General features: G+C 45.2%; 1 protein-coding gene across 2 annotated transcripts; it reads right to left on the bottom strand.

Moving 5' to 3' along the window:
• Window positions 1–7207: 7207 nt before the first annotated feature.
• LOC119298819 (ABC transporter G family member 48-like) lies at window positions 7208–15089 on the bottom strand. 2 transcript variants are annotated; one of them, XM_037576120.1, is made up of 19 exons: window positions 14539–15089; window positions 13061–13143; window positions 12833–12917; window positions 12448–12738; window positions 12275–12365; window positions 11270–12170; window positions 11032–11192; window positions 10837–10940; window positions 10541–10706; window positions 10381–10449; window positions 10198–10298; window positions 9747–10079; window positions 9343–9633; window positions 9165–9248; window positions 8907–9040; window positions 8511–8738; window positions 8246–8417; window positions 7846–8100; window positions 7208–7756 (listed from the first exon to the last, which is right to left on the bottom strand). In XM_037576120.1, exons 1-19 carry the CDS (start codon window positions 15025–15027, stop codon window positions 7487–7489), a joined length of 4308 nt encoding a protein of 1435 aa, XP_037432017.1. In that variant the 5' UTR covers window positions 15028–15089; the 3' UTR covers window positions 7208–7486. The 2 variants fall into 2 exon arrangements, with proteins under 2 accessions (XP_037432017.1, XP_037432018.1); XM_037576121.1 differs by lacking the exon at window positions 14539–15089 and adding an exon at window positions 13392–13421.
• Between the last annotated feature and the right edge of the window lie 5431 nt (window positions 15090–20520).

The raw sequence follows: 20520 nt of genomic DNA, 5'->3' as shown, positions 1-20520 counted from the left end.
GATACTTGAGGTGACATTGGAGTATCTAGGTGACATTAGGGTTTTGGTTGATTTGTGTCTTAAGGTGTTATTCTAGTACGAACTCTAGGGTTGTTTGTGACACTTATAGGAATAGCCCAACGGATTGATTGGAAAGAATAACTTTGAGGTGGTTTCGTACAGTACCATAATCTCTTCGTTCGTTCTCCGCTATTAGTGACTTTGGAGTGACTCTTTGTTGCATGTTGAGGGATAGTTATGTGATCCAATTATGTTATTATTGTTGAGAGAACTTGCACTAGTGAAAGTATGAACCCTGGGCCTTGTTTCAACACATTGCAATACCGTTTGTGCTCACTTTTATCATTAGTTACCTTGCTGTTTTTATATTTTTTAGATTACAAAAATCTTTATCTACCATCCATATATCACTTGTATCACCATCTCTTCGCCGAACTAGTGCACCTATACATTTACCATTGTATTGGGTGTGTTGGGGACACAAGAGACTCTTTGTTATTTGGTTGCAGGGTTGCTTGAGAGAGACCATCTTCATCCTACGCCTCCTACGGATTGATAAACCTTAGGTCATCCACTTGAGGAAAATTTGCTACTGTCCTACAAACCTCTGCACTTGGAGGCCCAACAACGTCTACAAGAAGAAGGTTGTGTAGTTGACATCAGCGAGGCGGCGCCCCTCCGGCATGTGGCGGCCGGATCTGGACGAGCCTGGCCAGATCCGTGGTGTGTTGGACGCGCGCCGGCCCTGCGCGTTGGTCCTGTGATGCTGGAGCAGGCGGCTCCGTCCGTGCACCGTGGGCGGGGTGGACCATGACTCCATGGCTTCTACGACTAGGTTCTGCGGCGGTGGCGGTGCGAGACTACATGGACGAGCTTCTATGGGCATGAGTGAAGGTGTGAGGCGATACGGACGAAAGTCATGCACGACCAGAGGCCGGTGGCAATGGCGCCTGTGGGTGTTATTTTCCTCCTTGGAGGCGTCACCTGAGGTGTGTCGACATCTTCCTCGTGCTCGGATGGTGGTTTGTCTCTGGGCGAAATCCTAGGTCCGGTGTTGGATCGGCGTGATGGCGGCGTGTTTGACGTCGTTCCTCTGTTGGGAGCATCACATTTGGAGACATTTCCTGGAAGCTCTTTGCGGCGCTCCTCCGGTGCTCGCCGCTGTTCAAGGTGAAGCTCCAGGCACAATGTACGAAATCATCGATGAGTCCAAGACGAAGCTCTTCCTGGGATCGACCAAGTCCCGCCATCTACCCCCTGCTTCCAGGGTGGATGGTGCATTGGTGAGGGAAGTTGAAGTGGGAGCTGCTGCTGTCTTCGGAGGTGGTCGGCGTTGTTCGAGACGCGGTGGTGATGCTTAGCTTCGGACAGGTGCTTCGGTTGTGTAGTCATGTTGTTTGTGGTGGGTGTAGCTCTATGCAGCTATTAGGGCCACAATTTTTCCTTTCTATTTTGATCCTTGGATCTTCACCATGTTGTTCTTCCGCTGCTTTCTGCTAAATCTGAATCAAGCCAGCAATTTGCTGGATCTTTCAAAAAAAAGAGTTCTCGATCACTCTCTCAAAGTTCTCTCTATCACTCTCATTTCCACCTTTCAAAAAAAGGAAAAAAACTTACATCTCCCGTGTGTCTCACTTTTCAGTTAGCGGCGGTGATGTCCGGCCACTCTCTGATGTTAGTGGCACGGCGTAACAACTCAGTGTCGATTGTGTCATCGTTTTCGCATGCACCAACGTGGTCGCCTCTCCTAGGTTGCACCATCTTAGGATGAGTAGGCAGGCTCTCTCCCTCTGCGTTGAAGTCCCTACCTGAACCGTTGCACTCTCACTTCAATAGCACAACCCCGACGCCATGGTCCTCTTCCTCAAACGACACCCTCCCCCCTACCGTTGTTATAAACTAGGTGTTGGGGCGCGCCCGTGGCGCGCCTCTTGAGAGAGAGCTGGGCGGGCGCGCCTCTTGAGAGGGAGCTGGGCAGTGCCAGCTAGTGGTCGACCCTTTAACACACTTTGATGTTTTGATTAGCATGTGTGATGATTGTGTTAATTAAGAAATTGAGATTTCAAGCAGAGAATAACAGCAAAAATAAATACATATATGCATAGAAGCCCCATTATGGACCTTAACATGAATAATCTGACTGAGAACAGTGCAGTTTACATAAACAAAGGCATATGTTTGACATCTTCATAAGCATTGGATAGCAGGGTCGAAAAGTAAATTATAGGTTCATCACGGGATAGGTCATAATTAGGAGTACTTAGTGCTAGATTATAATGACACAAGATTTGCGGTGTATTCAATGGTGCATTAGAGGAGGTGGACGGTGAGAACCAGGCGGTACTTTGAAGTGACCCTGAAACGAAAAGCGCAGATGTCTCCTTCGCGAATGTTGGCACGACGACGAAACTCAGACCAATTGGTGGTTATAGTGGCCCTCTTGTCAGTTCCTACCATAACGCGACATTCGGTGCACAGACGGCCATTTGCAAGTCTGACCATGAGTGTATCATTGTTTGGATCAATGTAGTCCAGCAGGTTCTCTTTAGTAGTGTACCTGAAAATACTGATACAAGAAAAAGTGATTTACATGGACACAGATTGTTGTGTGATATGAAAGATAAGAGTGTGTTTTTGAGGTTACCATGCGCTGGCCTGGCTTGGTAAATGTTTTGTTGATTGTGCACACATAGTACTTGATGTCAAATGTTTTGTTGATTGTGCACACATAGTACTTGATGTCAAATGTTTTGTTGATTGTGCACACGTAGTACTTGATGTCTGGCTCTTTGTGCCAGAACATAGCAAAGAGAGCGTCTACGTGGCGTTCAGAGAGCTTCACGCCATTACCCAGTAACAGTGGTCTTCAAGCTCACCAAAGTACTGGATGCCACCAGGTGCTCCCGCATTCAATTCAATGTAGGTGAGAAGCAAGTATCGCTTGCAACAGCCGTAAATGTCATAGTTTGTTTGGGAAAAGAAATTTCAGTTATATAACAATATAGGCGGGGTTTAGGGGCTGTTTGGATTGAACCCAGACCAGCCCTACAAAAACGATGGCGTGCAAGAATTTTGGTGAAGAAAACTGTCGCCTGTCGTGTGCTAGTACAGAATCACAAAGGTTGGCTAAAAAATTGGCAGCCATTGGAAAATTCGGCTGCAATCAAAACGGTTGCCCACACTGTGGTCAACAACAACAAAATTATTGGTGAAATTTAGACCTTACATTGAATATTTGAAACAAACAACAAGCCTAACTCGGGCAGGAAACCCCTAAGCAAGAGAATCTGCCTCAAAACCAATACTACGTTTTTCTATAGGCGAGAACATACCTGAACAACCTAAATAAACTGAAGTGCCACTCTCTTGCATTATCTGCATCTTCCCCGATTGCTCCTAAATCTTACAAACCCATGGCCCTGGTGTAGATATGTAACCCATCATTTAGTAACCATCAAACTTAATAGTAATATTTATGATATATGTAAAAAGGGATCAATGACATCGTTGAAGCTCTAGCAAGTTTAAGTTTCAACTAAACCTATTCAGAATTAATTAACTGTAGAAAAAAACAGATTAGCGAGGAAGCATGAATCATGTCTAAGAGATCGGAAAATGGCATCGATAATCTGCCCACATAAATCATGCTACCTGTACCATGGGAAGGAACAGAAACAAACTGAGAAGTTGAGTGCACCTCTAAGAGATAGAAAAATGGCATTGATAATTCAGCTTTACAGCACTCGGCATACCAAAAAACAGCACCATTGAATTGTCAAGGTAATCAATGGTAGAGTTAAATTACCCTGTTGAAACTTCATTTTGTTGGCCTAGTTCCCTGAATTTCATTTGCTGACACATATAGCCAAACAATTAGGATAAGATACCTTATTTGAGTTTTATGCCAATGGTTCCAGCCACCGAAAGCATTTGTCAATCTGTTGTCCAATGATTGGCGATCAAATTGATCCAATGTGTGCAGATTCTTCATGAGACCCAATTCAATTGGAAAAACAGAGTTAGTCAGTAAATAATTGACATGGCTCGCCCTCACCTCCATGGGATCCATTTGTAGTACCATCTAGAGTAAAAGCTAGAGGAATAACATGAAAGCTTCAGGTTGTATCGCTCCCCTTCAAAGAAGAGCCAAATAATAGCAGTGGAAAACTTTCAGTCTCTTTGACCACTCTAAAAGCTACTCTGCATGAGGAAAAAAGCAATGCTATTAGTAAGAAATGGTAACTCATCCTCAGGTTTGGCAGAGGAAACTATAACACATGTCTATCAACTCACATTATTCAGGTGACAAATCCAAAAAAAGCAAATAAGGCAATACTTAATAAATATACTTCATAAGACTTGGTTTCCATCAAGTGAAGAACCATAGACAGAGGTAAAGCAACTTATAACATCAGTCTAAAAAATTCCACACGTTTGTACTGATATTCAAAGAGATGCTTAGCACCCAAGCAACTCGCTGAGGAAGTCGATGTCGAAACATCAAAGGTTAACAGATGGACCTGGAAAGGCCGTCACTGCTACAATTTTGCTGGGCACCTCCTACATGGTCACAGATGGGTCTTTTCCCGAGGCAAGTCTGGACCATATTTTGATGGCATCACAAATACATCTTCCACTCATTTTCATCGGCTGACTGCAGGTGACGACACATGAATTAAAATTAAATTTAATATGTGCTACTAACTCGTAAGCACATCGAATGCTTATCAAGCAAATAGAGACAAATCAAAAGAATGGCTCCTGAGGAAGTCATATAGAATGTGCCTTCCTGTTATAACAGGGGTGCTCATGTCCATCGTTTCACCGCGAAATCCATCCTTCCGAAGTTCCCAGTAATAAGATTGGTTGTCATTCCATTTGTTCAGACCTTATGTTCTGAAAGGAATCATACCATCAAAAACTTCCACTCAGTTTAAGCATTTAACTGTACCACAAAATACTTAAATGAATTCCTAGAACAGCAAAGGGAGGAAACATATCAATTACCTTACCAAATAAGCAAGACGCCAGCACGTCGAATAATTGCGATAATCCATAGATATCAAATCCCGTTCTTGCAGGCATTACTATCCCAACAACTGCAACAGAAGATCAGGCATTATTGCTCACAAAGTATCAAAACAGATCGCTCTTACTCAGTGCATGTTCTTAACTACTTCATTATAGCAGTTGGCTGGAACGGGACGATCACGAGAATGGGAACTGCGGGGAGTAGTTCTTCAACATACAAAATCACATAGGCTCATCCAGTTAAATTGATGACCTTGTGTCATTACAATGTGATAAAGATAGCTCTGATTGTACTACAGAATTCATGGTATAAAACGTCCAGCTAATTACTTTCAAAAAAGAAGAGGAAAGAGAAAGCACAATTTCAGAATATTAGAAGGTTTCAGTGTTTAAATTCTTATTAGGACAATTTGGGCAATAGCTTTACTATTTGATTCAATTTCCGGTGCAATTTCTGAGAAAAGAAACAAAAATCTAAGTCATCATATGAAGGAGACATAAAAACACCTGATGAGTGTGAATGAACCGATACAGGTAGGAATCCAAGAACAACACACAAACACCCATGCATACACATAAATACACAATGAACCGTACCTCTATACCAAAATATAAGACATTTTTACAGTTGAATTAAAACTGTATTTCACGTCTTGTATTTTGGTATGGAGGGAGTAGTAGAACAGAACAGAGCCCTTGTGTAGTCACAGGTAAAATTGACTCGCTGGGTATCTCTCTGAAAACAAATTACTGGCTTTATGTGCAAGTGAAGTAAAACCAAATCCATCGGATGGAAATATGTTACAGCTGAAAGAAAATGAAAAAAGGCATCCATTTCCATCAATGTGCGTACCCTGCCTTCAATTAAATTCTTGATTGATGTCGAACATGACCATCAGGTTTTTATTCACGGTGCAATCCACCAATAATACATATATAAATGATTGGCTGAAATAACAATGTGTGTGTCTCTCAGTCTGAAAGCAAAATTTCTCTCTTTCTCCCGAAGTACAGATCAACAGAGATGTTCATCGGTTCAGCCTTGGATGTGCTAACCTCAAAGAATGTGGTTCTGGTGACTGCCCAGTAGAAGAGCACCGTGGCCAGCGCGAGGTAGGCGCCGATGACGACCCCGGTGGCGAATATCTCGTTCAGCTTCCAACTGTACGGGCTCCGCGATGGCTTCACCCGGTCCTTGGATATCGCCATGGTCGTCCCTGATCAAAGCATTTCGGTCAGGCTATGTGTTTCAGTATGGTCTGAAACTTGGCACCAAAGTTCAGAGGTGCTACTACATTAATTACCATCGTTGAGTATGGCTATGATGAGCACCATGAATGGCGGAAAGTCGTACTCCCATATCGACACCAGAAGAACAAACCCAACCTGCATCAATTCGAGTCAGAGAGGAAAGAAGATCACTGGAATTTCTACTACCAGGTTAAATTGATTTGCTGCTGCATTCTTACAACTATCCGTATGGTGATGCACACGGCGTAAATCTGCACCGGCAAGGTAGTAGAAATCATCACAAGCAAATCCCAGTAACTGAACTGAATATTTGTAGCGTTGGCAATGGCGTCGAGGACCCAGACTCACCGTGTAGTTCTTCATGCGCTGGAAGATGGCGCAGCTGGTGAGGACGGCGCAGACGATGACGCCGAGGCCGGGCTCCGTCAGCACGATGTCGGTGGCGGCCCGGGCGGCGATGAGATCTGCGACGACCGGCGAGGAGAGACGCAGAGGAGGAGGCCGGCAGCTCGTGGAAAAGGAGGGGTCGGAGCAGATGCAGAGGTAGAACGAGGGAGAAGAATCGAGGGAGAGGAGAGGAGAGGAAGCGGCGGCGGCGGTATCGTCGAGAGAATGGTAAAAACGCTTTTATATTATGGGACAGAGGGAGTAGCACTTTTGTACCAGTTCTTGAATTCTTTTTTCTATCATCGTAATCCCATCTTTGTGAGAGTGTAGTTATCTGGGATGCAAAACGACTCTTCTTGCCACTTGTTGTTTTAGCAAAGATCGAGCTGAATGAATGGTTCGCTTGATCGATTATACTCTACATTACATTCCTAGTTGGCGGGAAAGCACTATTACCCCTAAGATGAGACACATGTACCTGCCTGCCTTTGAAAACAATCAAATCAAATCATGTGATTGAATTGAATTGACCCACATGAATAAATCTCTGAATCCCGTGAAGGAATTAACAGAGACCAATGATAAATCCGCTTCCAGTGAGATGAAAAGTTTTTACACAAGGGTCACAGTATATTTATTAGACAAAAAATGAACCAAATTACACTTTGACAACAACCGACAGACCAAAAATGAACGTTAAAAAATAGGCCGGCATATCACTACAAACTCTAAATAGCAGAGTTTATGCAACAATGCCTACGTATGTATCCTACTATACAGATATACACACAAACTATGGATCGGGACGCCTGCATTCCTAACGTTTCTGGAAGTTCAACACCTTGATGGAGTAGGCAAACACCAAGAAGAAGCCGATGACGTACGCGAAATGCGCGAGCACGACATACCCAAGGAAATCGTGCTTAATGCCCATACCGTCCTCCAAGAATTGCTTCACCACCACGAGGCTCCCACCGGTGACCGACACTGGGCTGGTGTTATCGCCAAACTGCGACCCGATGACGCCATATATGGTCCAGGACACGGGGTTTGCCCAGTAGTACCACCTCCACCAAATTGGTATTAACTGCATGCAACAACAACCAACATCACGACCTCACCTCGGTCAGCGAATCCAGTTAGTTAATTGACACGTGACACAGATGGCTCACTTACCGGTCTCATAACGAGGAATCCAGAAAAAAGGTTCCACAGGGGGAGTACAAAGGCTATGATTATGTTTGCGAGCATGGCAGATGAGCTCAACGCCACCAGCATCATGCCAAACAATGTGAAGTAGTTGAAGCAGGAAATTATGAAGAAGAGGAAATAGAAGAACTTTGCAGCTTTCCATTCATATCCAATCATCGAATAGATGATCAACGTGTATTCAATCCCCTGCACGATGTTGTACATCACCTCCACGCATGTCTGCATGAATCAAAAAAAATTGCACAATCTTGAGAATCATACCAACTTTGGAATTTTTGCCCTTTCATCTAGACAAGCTCAATGAATCGAAACAATGAATGAATTTTCAATGAAAATGGGCATGAAGTTAATATCAACAAATTACCTGAGCGAATGCATAGGCTAATGGAGAGTACATCCCTGCCGCCTTTTCACGGTAGAAAACTGTTCGCTCAATTGCCACAACAGGCTGAACTGTGATACAGTTGGCAGACCCAAGGAAAAAGACCGCAGCATAAGTGGCTCCAAGTAGATTGGCTAAATCTTGTTGCGAGTTTCTGCACACAAGAAAGAAAAGCATTAGTGCCTCCACAGAAGCTAATACATAATCATTCAACAATCCCAACTACAGAAAAAGGATAGGACCATACATTTTTGTCCCCTTCTGCCAAAAAACCGTGCCAAATACAAGGGCATAGATCAACGTCATAAGGAAGCGCATGGCGTTGTGAGCTGGATTCTTCCAATAAGATTTGTATTGCTTCCAGAAGTTTGCAACACATTGGTTGTAGAAATTCTGAGAATACTTTGTAGGAAATGAGAGATCCTCATAACCTGGCGGGGGAACGCTTAATTCCTTAATAAGTTCTTGGTTTTTCCTGCTCATATTTGAGAAATAGGAACTCAATGTTGACATAAGAAATGAAAACAACTGCAATTCTGGCACTCCATTTCAAGATAATGTGTACTTGTTTTAAAGGAATCAACAGCCAATGGATAAAATTAGTGAAAGGCTGCCTCAAGATTCAACAAATGAGGCTACTTACCTATAAAGGTCAGAATTAGCATAAATGTCAGCAAAATTTATGTTCAGGCGAGCCTCGGCTGAAGGGGAGCTAACTTCCAGCATCCATGTTGCAGGATTATATCCTTCTGTGATCTTTTCAACACCTGGAATTGCCTGCAATGCAATGACAACCTTTTCAGTTAGGTCTTTCACTTTTCCAAGTTAAATCTTCAATCACTTTTTCTAAGCCTGTAAAATCTTGCTGCCACACGTCAACATGTAAACTAAGGAAACTAACCTCAAAATATTCAACTATTTTATGAGAGTGGTGACCAAGTTCACCAGCATAAATAACCCGTCCGCCTCTTTTCATAAGCAGAAGCTATAAAAGGAACCAACAGTGAGTTATTTGCATTTCTAAAAGTTGTAAAAATATAATGCATGTGTGTGTGTGTGTGTAGAGAGAGAGAGACTACCTCATCAAAAGACTCGAATATATCGATGCTGGGTTGATGAATTGTGCAAACCACAGTTCGCCCAGTGTTAACTGTATTTCTCACCGCCCGCATTACAATCGCCGCGGCTCTAGCATCAAGACCAGAAGTTGGCTCATCCATGAATATGATTGAAGGATTTGCTACCAGCTCCACGGCAATTGTCAGTCTCTTTCTTTGTTCAGTGGATAACCCGTCCACTCCAGGAAGACCAACCATAGCATTACGCAACACATCAAGCTCTACAAGAGTCATGACTTCCTCCACAAATATCTGCAAGGGCGAAGATTAGTCCGAAACAATTACTGTTTAAAGTTCAAACATAAAGAACACCGCATCTTTACTTGAATCTGAAACATGGCTGGACTATATATATATATATATACCTTTCTCGTTTTTTCGTCAACATCTGAGGAAAGACGCAGCCAGGCAGAGTAGAGTATGGATTCATAGACAGTAACATTTGGTGAATGGATATCAGTCTGTTCACAATAGCCACTGATGCGGGCAAAAGTTTCTTGTTTTTTAGGGTAACCAGAGAGGGTGATACTTCCTTCAATAGACCCACTAGTTTTCCTTCCTGCCAGGACATCCATTAGAGTGGTTTTCCCAGCTCCACTCACACCAACTAATGCTGTCAGAACACCTGGCCTAAAAGCACCACTGATATCGGAGAGCAACTGGAGACGACTTTCGGCGAATCCTTGTTCTCTCATTTCCTGAAACACAAGTTGAGAAATTTTTTGTTAGACCACATCTGCAGATAATGTTATCATACATGATGAGTTTATGCCCTCCTAAAACGATATGTGTGAGTAGAAAGATAGGTAGGCTTACTGCAGGCATGTCCACGTAATAGTTAACATGGTTGAAAGAAAGTGAAAGAGGCTGGAAAGGCAAGGTGATTTGTGACCGAGTTGGCCGATTTGTGGCTTCATCTGCACAAATTGTTAACTAATTAGCATTATTGTTAACAGCTTCAAGTGGCTTGATAAATAGTACAAAGACTTAAGAACTCACCTATAGGCATTGAAGTGTTTGTCTCATTCTCATTCTCCTCGTCTGAAACTGTATTTGAGCTGCTGCCAACTGGATAAGAACAAATCAGTAAGTACCTTGCTCACTAAGGCATCAAACAATAAGTAAACAAACCAGAAGAAAAGAAAAGAATGCTACTCACAGCTCAAATACGTAAGTGCCAGAAGGTACAATATGTTGAACAGAATAGCGAATCCTACAATGGCTCCGATGGAAACCCAAAATCCCGAGTCTCCAGTAAACAATCCTCTGGATTTAAGAATAGCCTCGCCTACTGTTCGTGCAGCGATAGATGTATCATTGTTTGGCTGTAGTAAAAATGAAAAGGTCCAGCATTAGTTGATATGTCGTCACCTTGACACCACTAGGATATAATGATCCCTTGCCGTCCAGCTTAGAAGAAACTAAAAGAAAAACAGGGTTCTAAGAAAAACTTACGTTGGCCCACCTACTGGAAAGGAATTCATTGACTGATATCGCGTTCTGACTGTACATCATAGGAGATGACCAGTAAGCCCAGATCCACCATGGTTGGATGTCACCTGTTCACGTTAAAAATCAGGATGGAGAAGGTTTACTTTATCCATGCAAATGAGATTTATCGTGCCAAGCTTTTCATGACAGGGTGCTTACCTCTAGGTATGACAAATCCTCCAAATATAAAAATAATAAGGATCACAAACATCCCCAAGGTATTGGCCACAACCATTGATTTCAAAACAGCACCAAGAAATCGGAATAAACCCATTGCCATTTGGTGAGTAAGGAAGAAAGCTAAAAGCTGACGAAAGAACCTGCAATGAGCACATAGATGAATAATGGACTAACGAAATCAAAGCTTAAATGCAAAAGTTAATATATGGATGTATACCTTCCTGCAGCAGGTGCAAAGCCCATTACGTAGTACGTGAGTATGACCCATACCGAGGACTCCACAAGCGAAACGGGAACTTTCGAGATGATGTTTACCAGTCCAAAGGTCCATGGAGGAAAGAACAAGAAATCTCTCTGTTTGTAGAACGTAGGAAGCATTTTAATAGTAAACTGTAGCTCAGCAAACCCATTGAACAAGACGGTGATTAAACTGAAAGTCAGAGCACCAAAGAATTTGGCGCTGTCAGAAATCTGCCCATATGGCATCTTTGTTCTGAAGAACACAGTCATGGCCACGAGCCCAAGGATGAGCAACTGGGTAACCTTGAAGATGTAGATGAAGGAGTTGCGCTTCATCAACAACAGCTCTCTCGACATCACTGTCTTGAATGACTCCCAGCTGGATTGCCCATACTTACTGGTGGTCAGCGCAGCAGGATGAGTTTGGGACTTGTCGAAAGGAATTTGCAGCTCCTTGAGCATCTGCTGGCCTACGTGGAATGACTTGAATCGTTCGGCAAACTCTGGGACAGACACGTGACGATACTGCTCCTGGTCAAGGTACCAGTACTGTTGCTGGTCTTTCTTGGAAGTGACCTCTTGAAGGAAGTCAGCAACTCCTTTCCTTTCAGGGCACCTAAAACCAGCAGCTTCGAAGAATTCCAAGATGTTGTCGCGTGGCCCATGGTACACTATGTACCCTTCTGATAGCAGAATAATGTCATCAAACAGGTTGTAGGTCTCTGGCGGTGGTTGCAGGAGGGAGATCATCACGGTCTCATTCATCACATGGACCAATTGCCCTATGTATTTCACAATCTGAAATGTGCTAGAGCTGTCCAAACCAGTGGAAATTTCATCCATGAACAAAGCTCTTGCAGGTCCTGTTAACATCTCCCCTGCAATCGACACAAGTAACAAATCACACAAGCGTAATAGGAATTAAGTAAGAAAATCCTTTCAACAATGAATGGAAGGGTTGAATCTAGGTATGCAAGCATACCAGTTGTTACTCGCTTCTTTTGGCCGCCTGAAATTCCTCTGATCATGTCGTCACCAATGGGCATATCGGCACAAATATCAAGCCCAAGCACCTGAGAGCGTGGTTTTTGTGAGACTTAAATGGGCGAAATTTTGCTAGAGAATTGCATGTAATTGACAGTATAGGATAGTCACCTTGAGAGTAAGATCGGTAACAATATTACTCTCCTGTCCTTGCACGGCAGTAGCTTTCATATAAGCATCGATCTCGGGATCTGGCTTTATGCCAGCTTCGCGCTCCCTGGCAGCGAGCTCAGAGAGCATGTCATATCTGGCACCGACGCCTAAGCAGCGCCTGGAGAAATCGAGCGTCTCTCTTACGGTCATCTCTGCATTGTGGAGATCGTACTGGCTAACATACACACTGGTCCTCTCAGGGTAGAACTCCTCAAATGTATGACCACAGTAAGTGATGTTGCCAGATACCTGGGTGTGTTGCAGTATCCATATGATGGTGGTTATTTATTTTTGTACAAGGACAGAATGCATAAGCAGAATAAAAAAAAAGATGAGTTAAAACCTTGAGGCTTTTGTCAAGCTTGCCAGTGAGGGCACGCATAAGTGTGCTCTTTCCTGAGGATGGAGGTCCGAGAAGAAGGGTCATCCTGAAAAGCAACAAGAATGATGAGCGGATTTTGTTGCTGATTCGGACTAGATACCGCAAAGTGATTTTGAGTATAGTGCCTTTGTGATAGAGAATCAGTAGCATAGGAAGAGTAATGGCGTGAGGATTAATTATAGCATATACCTTGATGGTTTGATGATGCCATTGACATTTTGGAGTATGTGGATGGTCTTCTTGTTGGAGGAAGCAAGGCGGCCGACAAGACCCTGCAGGCATCAATCATATATATCATGTTTGTGTAAGCACTAAGCAAATGCAAATCATCATTCTACTACTAGTAGTAATTAAATCCACATCCATCCATGCATGCATGATGCTTATTATAGTAGAGAAGTAGGAGTAGATGAATGAGAACAATTGTGAATGATCGATGATACTGCAGGGCAAGCCATGATAGATAGGTCATAGGAGTATTAATGAAGAAACCGTCAACTCGGGTCGCAAGCTCACAGACATTTGGTGGGACACCTCAAGGACGCCATTGGCTTGGCCACGAGCTCACAGACATTTCGTCGAACACTTCGGGGGCACCACTGGAGAAGGCAGCAATTGGAGTCTTGTTGAGACGAGACTCGGCGCTGCCCTCTGGAGTAGAGTAGAAGCGATGGATGGACGCCAATGCCATGATCGATCTGTGGCTAGACATGCCAGGCCAGGCTAGATTTTGGTCTTCCCTGCCGCCGCCGCCGCCGCCGCCGCCGCCGCGCGGGGAGGGCCAGAGTTGGCCGCCCCTTGTCACCAGGACAGGACGCCGTCGAGGAGTGGGAGATGATGCTGCCGTACCCACCGCCGCCGCCACGAGAGAGTTCTCCATGGTCTCTCTCTCTCTCTGGTAGAGGGGAGGGGAACAGAGAGAGGGGGGAAGAAGAAGAAAGCTGACGTGGCAGGTTGAAGCGTGCGAATCTGGGTGACGTGGTAGGATCACTGGCCACGCCAGCAAACATTGCTCTCTCTATTGGTACGAATCTGGTGACGTGGCATGCCATTATGATCACAACCATCCATCGATAGGTTAGGATCCTCTCCTGTAGAGCATCATGTAGTACGGTTACCGCCGTGTGGACCTGGACTTATGCGTCATCCGCATTACGGCAAGATACAGTACTGCAGAGGATCACAAGTTCGCAACCATCCATCGGGGAAAAAAATTCTATGAGACCAGGTCCCCACCCCCCACCTGAAATAGGGGGGGAGAGATTCGATGCTTTGCGATTTGTGAATGCCACATGTCATCCATCAGGGCGGGTCTCACCTGGTTTATATAAGACCTGGTCTCATATAATTTTTTTTTCATCCATCGGTGTCTCAGGAGAACGTATTTAATGCACCAAGGCAATTGGTGCTACCAGTGCACCGGATCCCGTTGCACACTAACAAAATGTTTCTTTCTTTCTTTCTTTTTATGAAAAAAGTTTCAAGTTCAAGTCATGAATGCATTTAAACAAACTTTTTGAGAACAACAAAACAGAAATTTGAGACTATGAAATCAATCAAACTGAAAAATATACACAATAAATAAAATAAGTACTTATATTCTCAATAGTTTTTTTAGCAGTGGGGTGTGGGGTGCCAGCAAAAAAAAAGGAATTAAAAGTTGAAACCTGGAGGAAGTTTGTGGCCGAGTTCCAGAGCGTGGGCAGCGCCCGGCTGCCGACGAAGGCGTCCACCTGGACGGAGAGCCCCTGGTACCGGACCTCGATCGCCGGCAGGTCGATGCCCACGCGGTCCACGCGGTCCCTCAGTCTCCTAAGGAAGCGCTCGCTGTCGTCCTGGAAGACGCGCTCCAGCAGCGCCCTGCCGGCCTCGCCGCTGGCCAGGCGGTTGATGTCCACCAGGCCCTCCATCTCCGTATTCTCGTGGCCGTCGACGGCGGCACCGCCATGGACGACGGCGCGGCGCATGCGGTCGTAGGTGGGCAGCTTCTCGAGCGCGGCCCAGCGCAGGTTCTCCTCGTCATCGTGGTGGCCCTGCTGCGAGGCGGCGCGGCCGAAGGGGTCCGCCGCCTGGCTGTGGATGGAGAAGGAGCGGCGGGAGCCCCAGGAGGCCGCGCTGGCACTGCGGCGGCTGCCCCTGCCCGAGGCCAGCTCCATGGCGATGCAGACAGTCTCTCTCTTTCTGTGTCTGTCTGTCTGTCCGTGACCTTTAATTTTCTAGCAGTAGGAAGCAAAGCAAAGCATATATAGGGAAGGGAAGGAAGCTGCATCATCGAGCATGAAATGAAATGAAATGAAATGAAATGGAAGAAACTTCCGACGGTGGCTACGACTAGTCAGCACATGTGCATGTGATGCAGAGAATAGCACTGCTCCCAAACGTAGTATTATTCAGCATTGATCATGAGTTAAGCATGAGTTTGGCAGGTCAAACGACTTATTTCCAGCCATCGGGCACCTAGAAGGAGACCGGGAACTAAGATAGTATTAAACTATTATTAATCTGCCTAACGAAACGACCCACGGAGTAGGATTGGATTCATCGATCGATTCTTCTTTCAGAGCCGCCAACATGCAGACGCAGGACTAGTCTTCTATCTTCTCTTCCACGGCAGTGCTGGTCAATCCACGGACCAAGCAGGAACATCCCACCTTCTAGTAGTAGTAGCTAGCCGTGCTGCTTCCCTTTCCCCCTTCCTTCTCAGTGCACACGGTTTTTCTCTTCTTTTCTTGTGCGATTATTTTTATCTATTCATTAAATATCATGGCAGCCTTAAAGGCCCCGGGACCGGATGGTTTTCCAGCGCCCTTTTATCAAAGAAATTGGGCAGTTTTGAAGGAGAAAGTTGTGGCAGCGGTAAGGTTATTCTTTGCTACCGGAAATATGCCTGCTGAAACAAATTCTACTTCAATTGTTCTGATTCCAAAGTCTGATCAGCCGGAGTCCCTGAAAGACTTTAGACCCATAAGTTTGTGTTCAGTGCTTTACAAAATCGTAGCTAAATGTCTAGTGAATAGATTGCGGCCAATTCTTGGGGATATCATATCGCCGAACCAAAGTGCGTTTGTTCCTGGACGTATGATTACGGATAATGCACTCGTGGCATTTGAATGCTTCCATACTATTGAACACAGTAAGAAGGAGATGGAGACCTTCTGTGCTTACAAGCTAGACCTTTCAAAGGCATATGACAGGGTTGGCTGGGATTTTCTCAGAAGTACGATGCAGAGTTTGGGTTTCGCTCAACAGTGGATAGACTGGATAATGTCTTGTGTCACCTCGGTGAGCTATTCCGTGAAATTCAATGGAACCCTACTTGATTCGTTCACCCCAACCAGAGGTCTTTGCCAAGGTGATCCATTATCTCTGTTCCTTTTTTTATTTGTTGTTGACGGTCTTTCTTCCCCCTGCAACGAGAAGCTCGCCATGGAACTGTTACACCAATCAAGGTCTGTAGAAGGGCGCCTGGTATATCACATTTACTATTCCCTGATGACTCATTGTTGTTTCTCAAAGCTGAGCCTGGCCAAGCAACTAGAGTTAAGCAGGTTTTGGAAATTTATGCAATGGGTACTGGGCAGTTTATCAATCCATAAAAGTGCTCAATCCTTTTTAGCCCGGCATGTCCAGTAGCGGTACAAGAGAATATTAAGCAAATTTTACACATATCCCAAGTTACATTTGAGGCAAGATATTTGGGCCTCCCAACTCCAGAAGGTCGCATGAGCAGAGGTAAACTGAAAACTTTGGAAGAGAAACTTGCAAAAGCACTTATGGAGTGGGGCGAGAATCACTTGTCAATGGGTGGAAAGGAAAGTAAGATAAAAGCCATTGCTCAAGCTCTTCCAGTTTACATAATGAGTGTCTTTAAAGTCCCTGCCCGACTGTGTGATGACCTCACTAAAATGATACGTCGGTTCTGGTGGGGTGCTGAAAAAGGGAAACGAAAAACACACTGGATTGGATGGGATATCATGCTGCGTCCCAAGGCGAGAGGTGGTATGGGTTTCAAGGATCTTAGACTATTCAACCAAGCGCTTCTTGCGCGTCAAGCCTGGCGTTTGATCCAATACCCAGACAGTTTATGCGCACAAGTCTTACGAGCCAAGTATTACCCTGAGGGTGTCATTACTGATACCGTGTTTACAGGTAACGGATCAACAACTTGGCAGGCTATTGAGCATGAACTCGAGCTGGTCAAACAAGGGTACATATGGCGAGTAGGGAATGGGGCAAGTATCCGTGTTTGGAGAGAGATCTGGATCCCTAGAGGACCGACCTGTAGGCCGATCACTCCCAAGCGTAGATGCAGACTTAAATAGGTTGCAATTTTTTTGGTGGCTGATGGGGCATGGAATGTTCCATTACTCAGGCAACATTTTTTTCAGGTTGACGTAGATGAGATTCTGAAAGTCAAGGCCTGGAGAAGAATGAACGATGACTGTATTGCCTGGTACCCGGATGAGCACGGATTTTTCTCAGTCAAGTCGGCTTATAACATGGCTCGTGATAGAGTTATGGATGTGCAGGGTGTAGGTGAATCAAGTGTTCGACCAGATGGGTCAAGACCGGCGTGGAAAATGTTATGGAGTTGTGGCGCTCCTCCAAAGGTGTGTGTGTTTGCATGGAAGGCAGCAAGGGGGAGCGTTGGCTACAAAGGAAAATAAACGACGTAGACAATAGGAGCATGATGGGATTTGTACCATATGCGGTCAGGAAACAGAGTCAAATTTTCATGCGCTAGTTCGATGCCCACATGCCCGTAACTTATGGACTGCCATGAGATCGGTATACCTTCCAGCTGATGATCTTCTCAAAGGTACAGAACCAGAATGATTGCTATTGTGTATTCAGCAGCTCAATGAGACACAAAGGATGTTGTTCCTCATGTTATTATGGCGTATATGGCATGTCCGTAATGAACTTACCCATAACAAGCCAATCATCCCGGTTGAGGCCTCGAAGAAATTCCTATGCAGCCATATGGAATCGTTGCTACTGATTAAACAATACCAGGAGGTGGATGTGTTGAAGGGTAAACAGGCTGTTATTTTCTCAGGCCAGGCAAGTCATAAGGGAGGTAGGACGACACCAGTGGAGATTGTAAACTGGATTCCCCCATCATGTGGTGTTGCCAAGCTAAACATCGACGGATCCTTCGTCCAAGCGGACGGAACGGCGAGCGCTAGTATGATACTCAGAGACCACAAAGGTACGGTAATTTATGCAGCTTGCAGGTCGCTCTTGAATTGCTCGGGTGCTCTTGAGGCTGAGCTTGCAGCGTGTGACGAGGGCCTACGACTGGCACTACACTGGACTCAACTACCGCTTCAGGTGGAAACGGATTGCTCCGAAATCATCAAGCTGCTTAACTCTAGTCCTACAGATCGCTCTAGTAACATGTATCAGGTGATTGAGATCGCTGAGATGGCGAAGGAACGACCTGTACATTTCCGGAAAATTTGTAGATCACAAAATAATGCTGCTCATGCTATGGCAGCTCTAGGTCGTAGTCACCAACGCACTGCTTGTTGGTTTGCAAACTCCCCAAAAAGAGATTAGTATTATTATTTCAAACGATTGTAAGGCCCTGGTTGATTAAATGATATTTTTTTCCCCGAAAAAAATATCAGCATGAGCCGTTGGGATCCACCGTGTCTCCATGACCTTAAGGCCACGGAAGACGAGGCAGAGCGACGGCTGTGCCGGCGAGATGCGGGGATTGCCTAGTCGTGGCCACAACCACACCACGGCCGACGGGGGTGGATTCAAGGTAGAATGCAGCATTGCGGCATCAAGGACATGGAAATTAGGCTCCCAGCGACCGCATTCCAGCCTAGCCCTACAACGGCAGCGACAGCAAGGGCGGGCCTAGGCACGCGGTACCAAATCCGACACTGCCTTTTCGCTTTCCACTTCCACAACTCCTCTTTTCCCATGTCGTACTTGACCCACACAATTGGGCGAAGGGATCCGACCCAAATTTGAACATGAGGGTGAGCTCCTCCGGCTGTACCATTGATGAGGAAGCGTGGGATGGATTGACAATGGGTGAGAGGGAAAAGGGAAGCGCTAGAGAGGTATAAGCGTGAGAGGGGAGGGTGTCAACCTTTTATAGGCTGCCACAGGCACCATTACGAGGCAATTGGTGAGGCGGTTGACGGCGGACATTAAGGGGCTCATCTCCCAGATGCTCACGCGGCTACGCCTAGCCTTCTCACATAAAAGCAAGGAGACGATGGCACGTGGCAGCCATTTGACGGGCCACCACCGGATTGAGGGGGCGGTCCTCGGATTAATGGTCGGATGTCGTAGCATTGCTTGTGAGGGGTCGGGCTGCTTCTATAGGAAATATGAGCAATTTACCATATGATTTAATCCACAGAAATACTAGATAAAACTGCAAAGATGAAACAAGTCATGCAATCTAACAGAGAGAAGGCAAATAGCATCTGAAGATGTGAGGTAGAACAAAACATATCTAGAACAGATACTAGAAAAAGAAACTGTAGGAGGATCTCAAACAGAAAGAACATGAACACGTACTGAGTTGCGGCAGTAGCATTGGCGTTGGTGTTGACGTTGTCGCCCATGTCGTCGAAGAGGTTGTCGACGGCGGGAAAGAAGTCATCGTTGGGGAAGTGGTCGTCAGCGCCCTGGCGTCCATGGCGTTCGTGATGAAGAGGCCAGTAGTCGCGCAGAGCGCTCCTCAAAAACCTTATCACCCTTCTCACATACAGAACTCAAAAAGGTGCGGTTAGGCAGCCTACTGTCCCGACCTGCGGTGCATGCCACAAGCCGGGATGGGGGAGATCGTAGCAATAGCTTAGTGCTTAGGGATTCAGTGGCGTGAAGCAAGTGATGTCTGGTGTGTCTCTCTGAAGAGGAGCGACCTCTTTTTGATTGGAATAGGAGGAGGAGGTGAACTGGCAGCAATAAAAGACGAAATGAAAAGATAGGAGATAAAACGAACATCCAGCAGCCGAAGGGTGCAATGTTTGTATTCAATCTCCATTACAGCAAAAACATTTCAGCTCTGATGGGTTCACCTACTATGGGTAGGGTCAAGAAGTAGACATCTTGGATTAACCTAGTGGGGCATCCCGGTGCAGAGCAACCGGTTTACCTTGTGTTGCCAGCTCAGAGATCAAGTTTTTTGCCGACACATACCAACTTGAAACAAAAACAACCGCTTTATTAATATCCTATAGGTACAAAGGTTCGGTGGTTACATAAGATAGCGAGGCCAAGCGGCACATGCAATGCGGCTACACTTTGCACATTATATTGAAGACATCTCAAGAGCCTTGATACTAGCTGAAGAAACTACTCGGACGACGTGATAGTGGAATTCCATCCCAAAGGGACACTATTGTGACACGACCTAGATTGCGAAGTACGGATCAGCATCAACTCCATGCACGGCTTCTCCTGCATCTAGCATGACATGCCAAGTGAATACTTTGAATGTACTCGCAAGCTCACAACAACCAAAGCAACCATGACAAATAATAGCATGGCATTTATAGGTTAAAGACATGATATGAACATGATGCTACTATCACTAGAATGAGGGGGACTCGATGTTTAAGGTCTCATGGACCAACTTACTCATGTTAGTGGTTATCACATAACCACCTTGGAGGATT

The sequence above is a fragment of the Triticum dicoccoides genome, chromosome 5A (genome assembly GCF_002162155.2).
Source record: "Triticum dicoccoides isolate Atlit2015 ecotype Zavitan chromosome 5A, WEW_v2.0, whole genome shotgun sequence".
Taxonomy (NCBI): domain Eukaryota; kingdom Viridiplantae; phylum Streptophyta; class Magnoliopsida; order Poales; family Poaceae; genus Triticum; species Triticum dicoccoides.
This window is presented reverse-complemented; position numbering and strand designations above follow the sequence as displayed.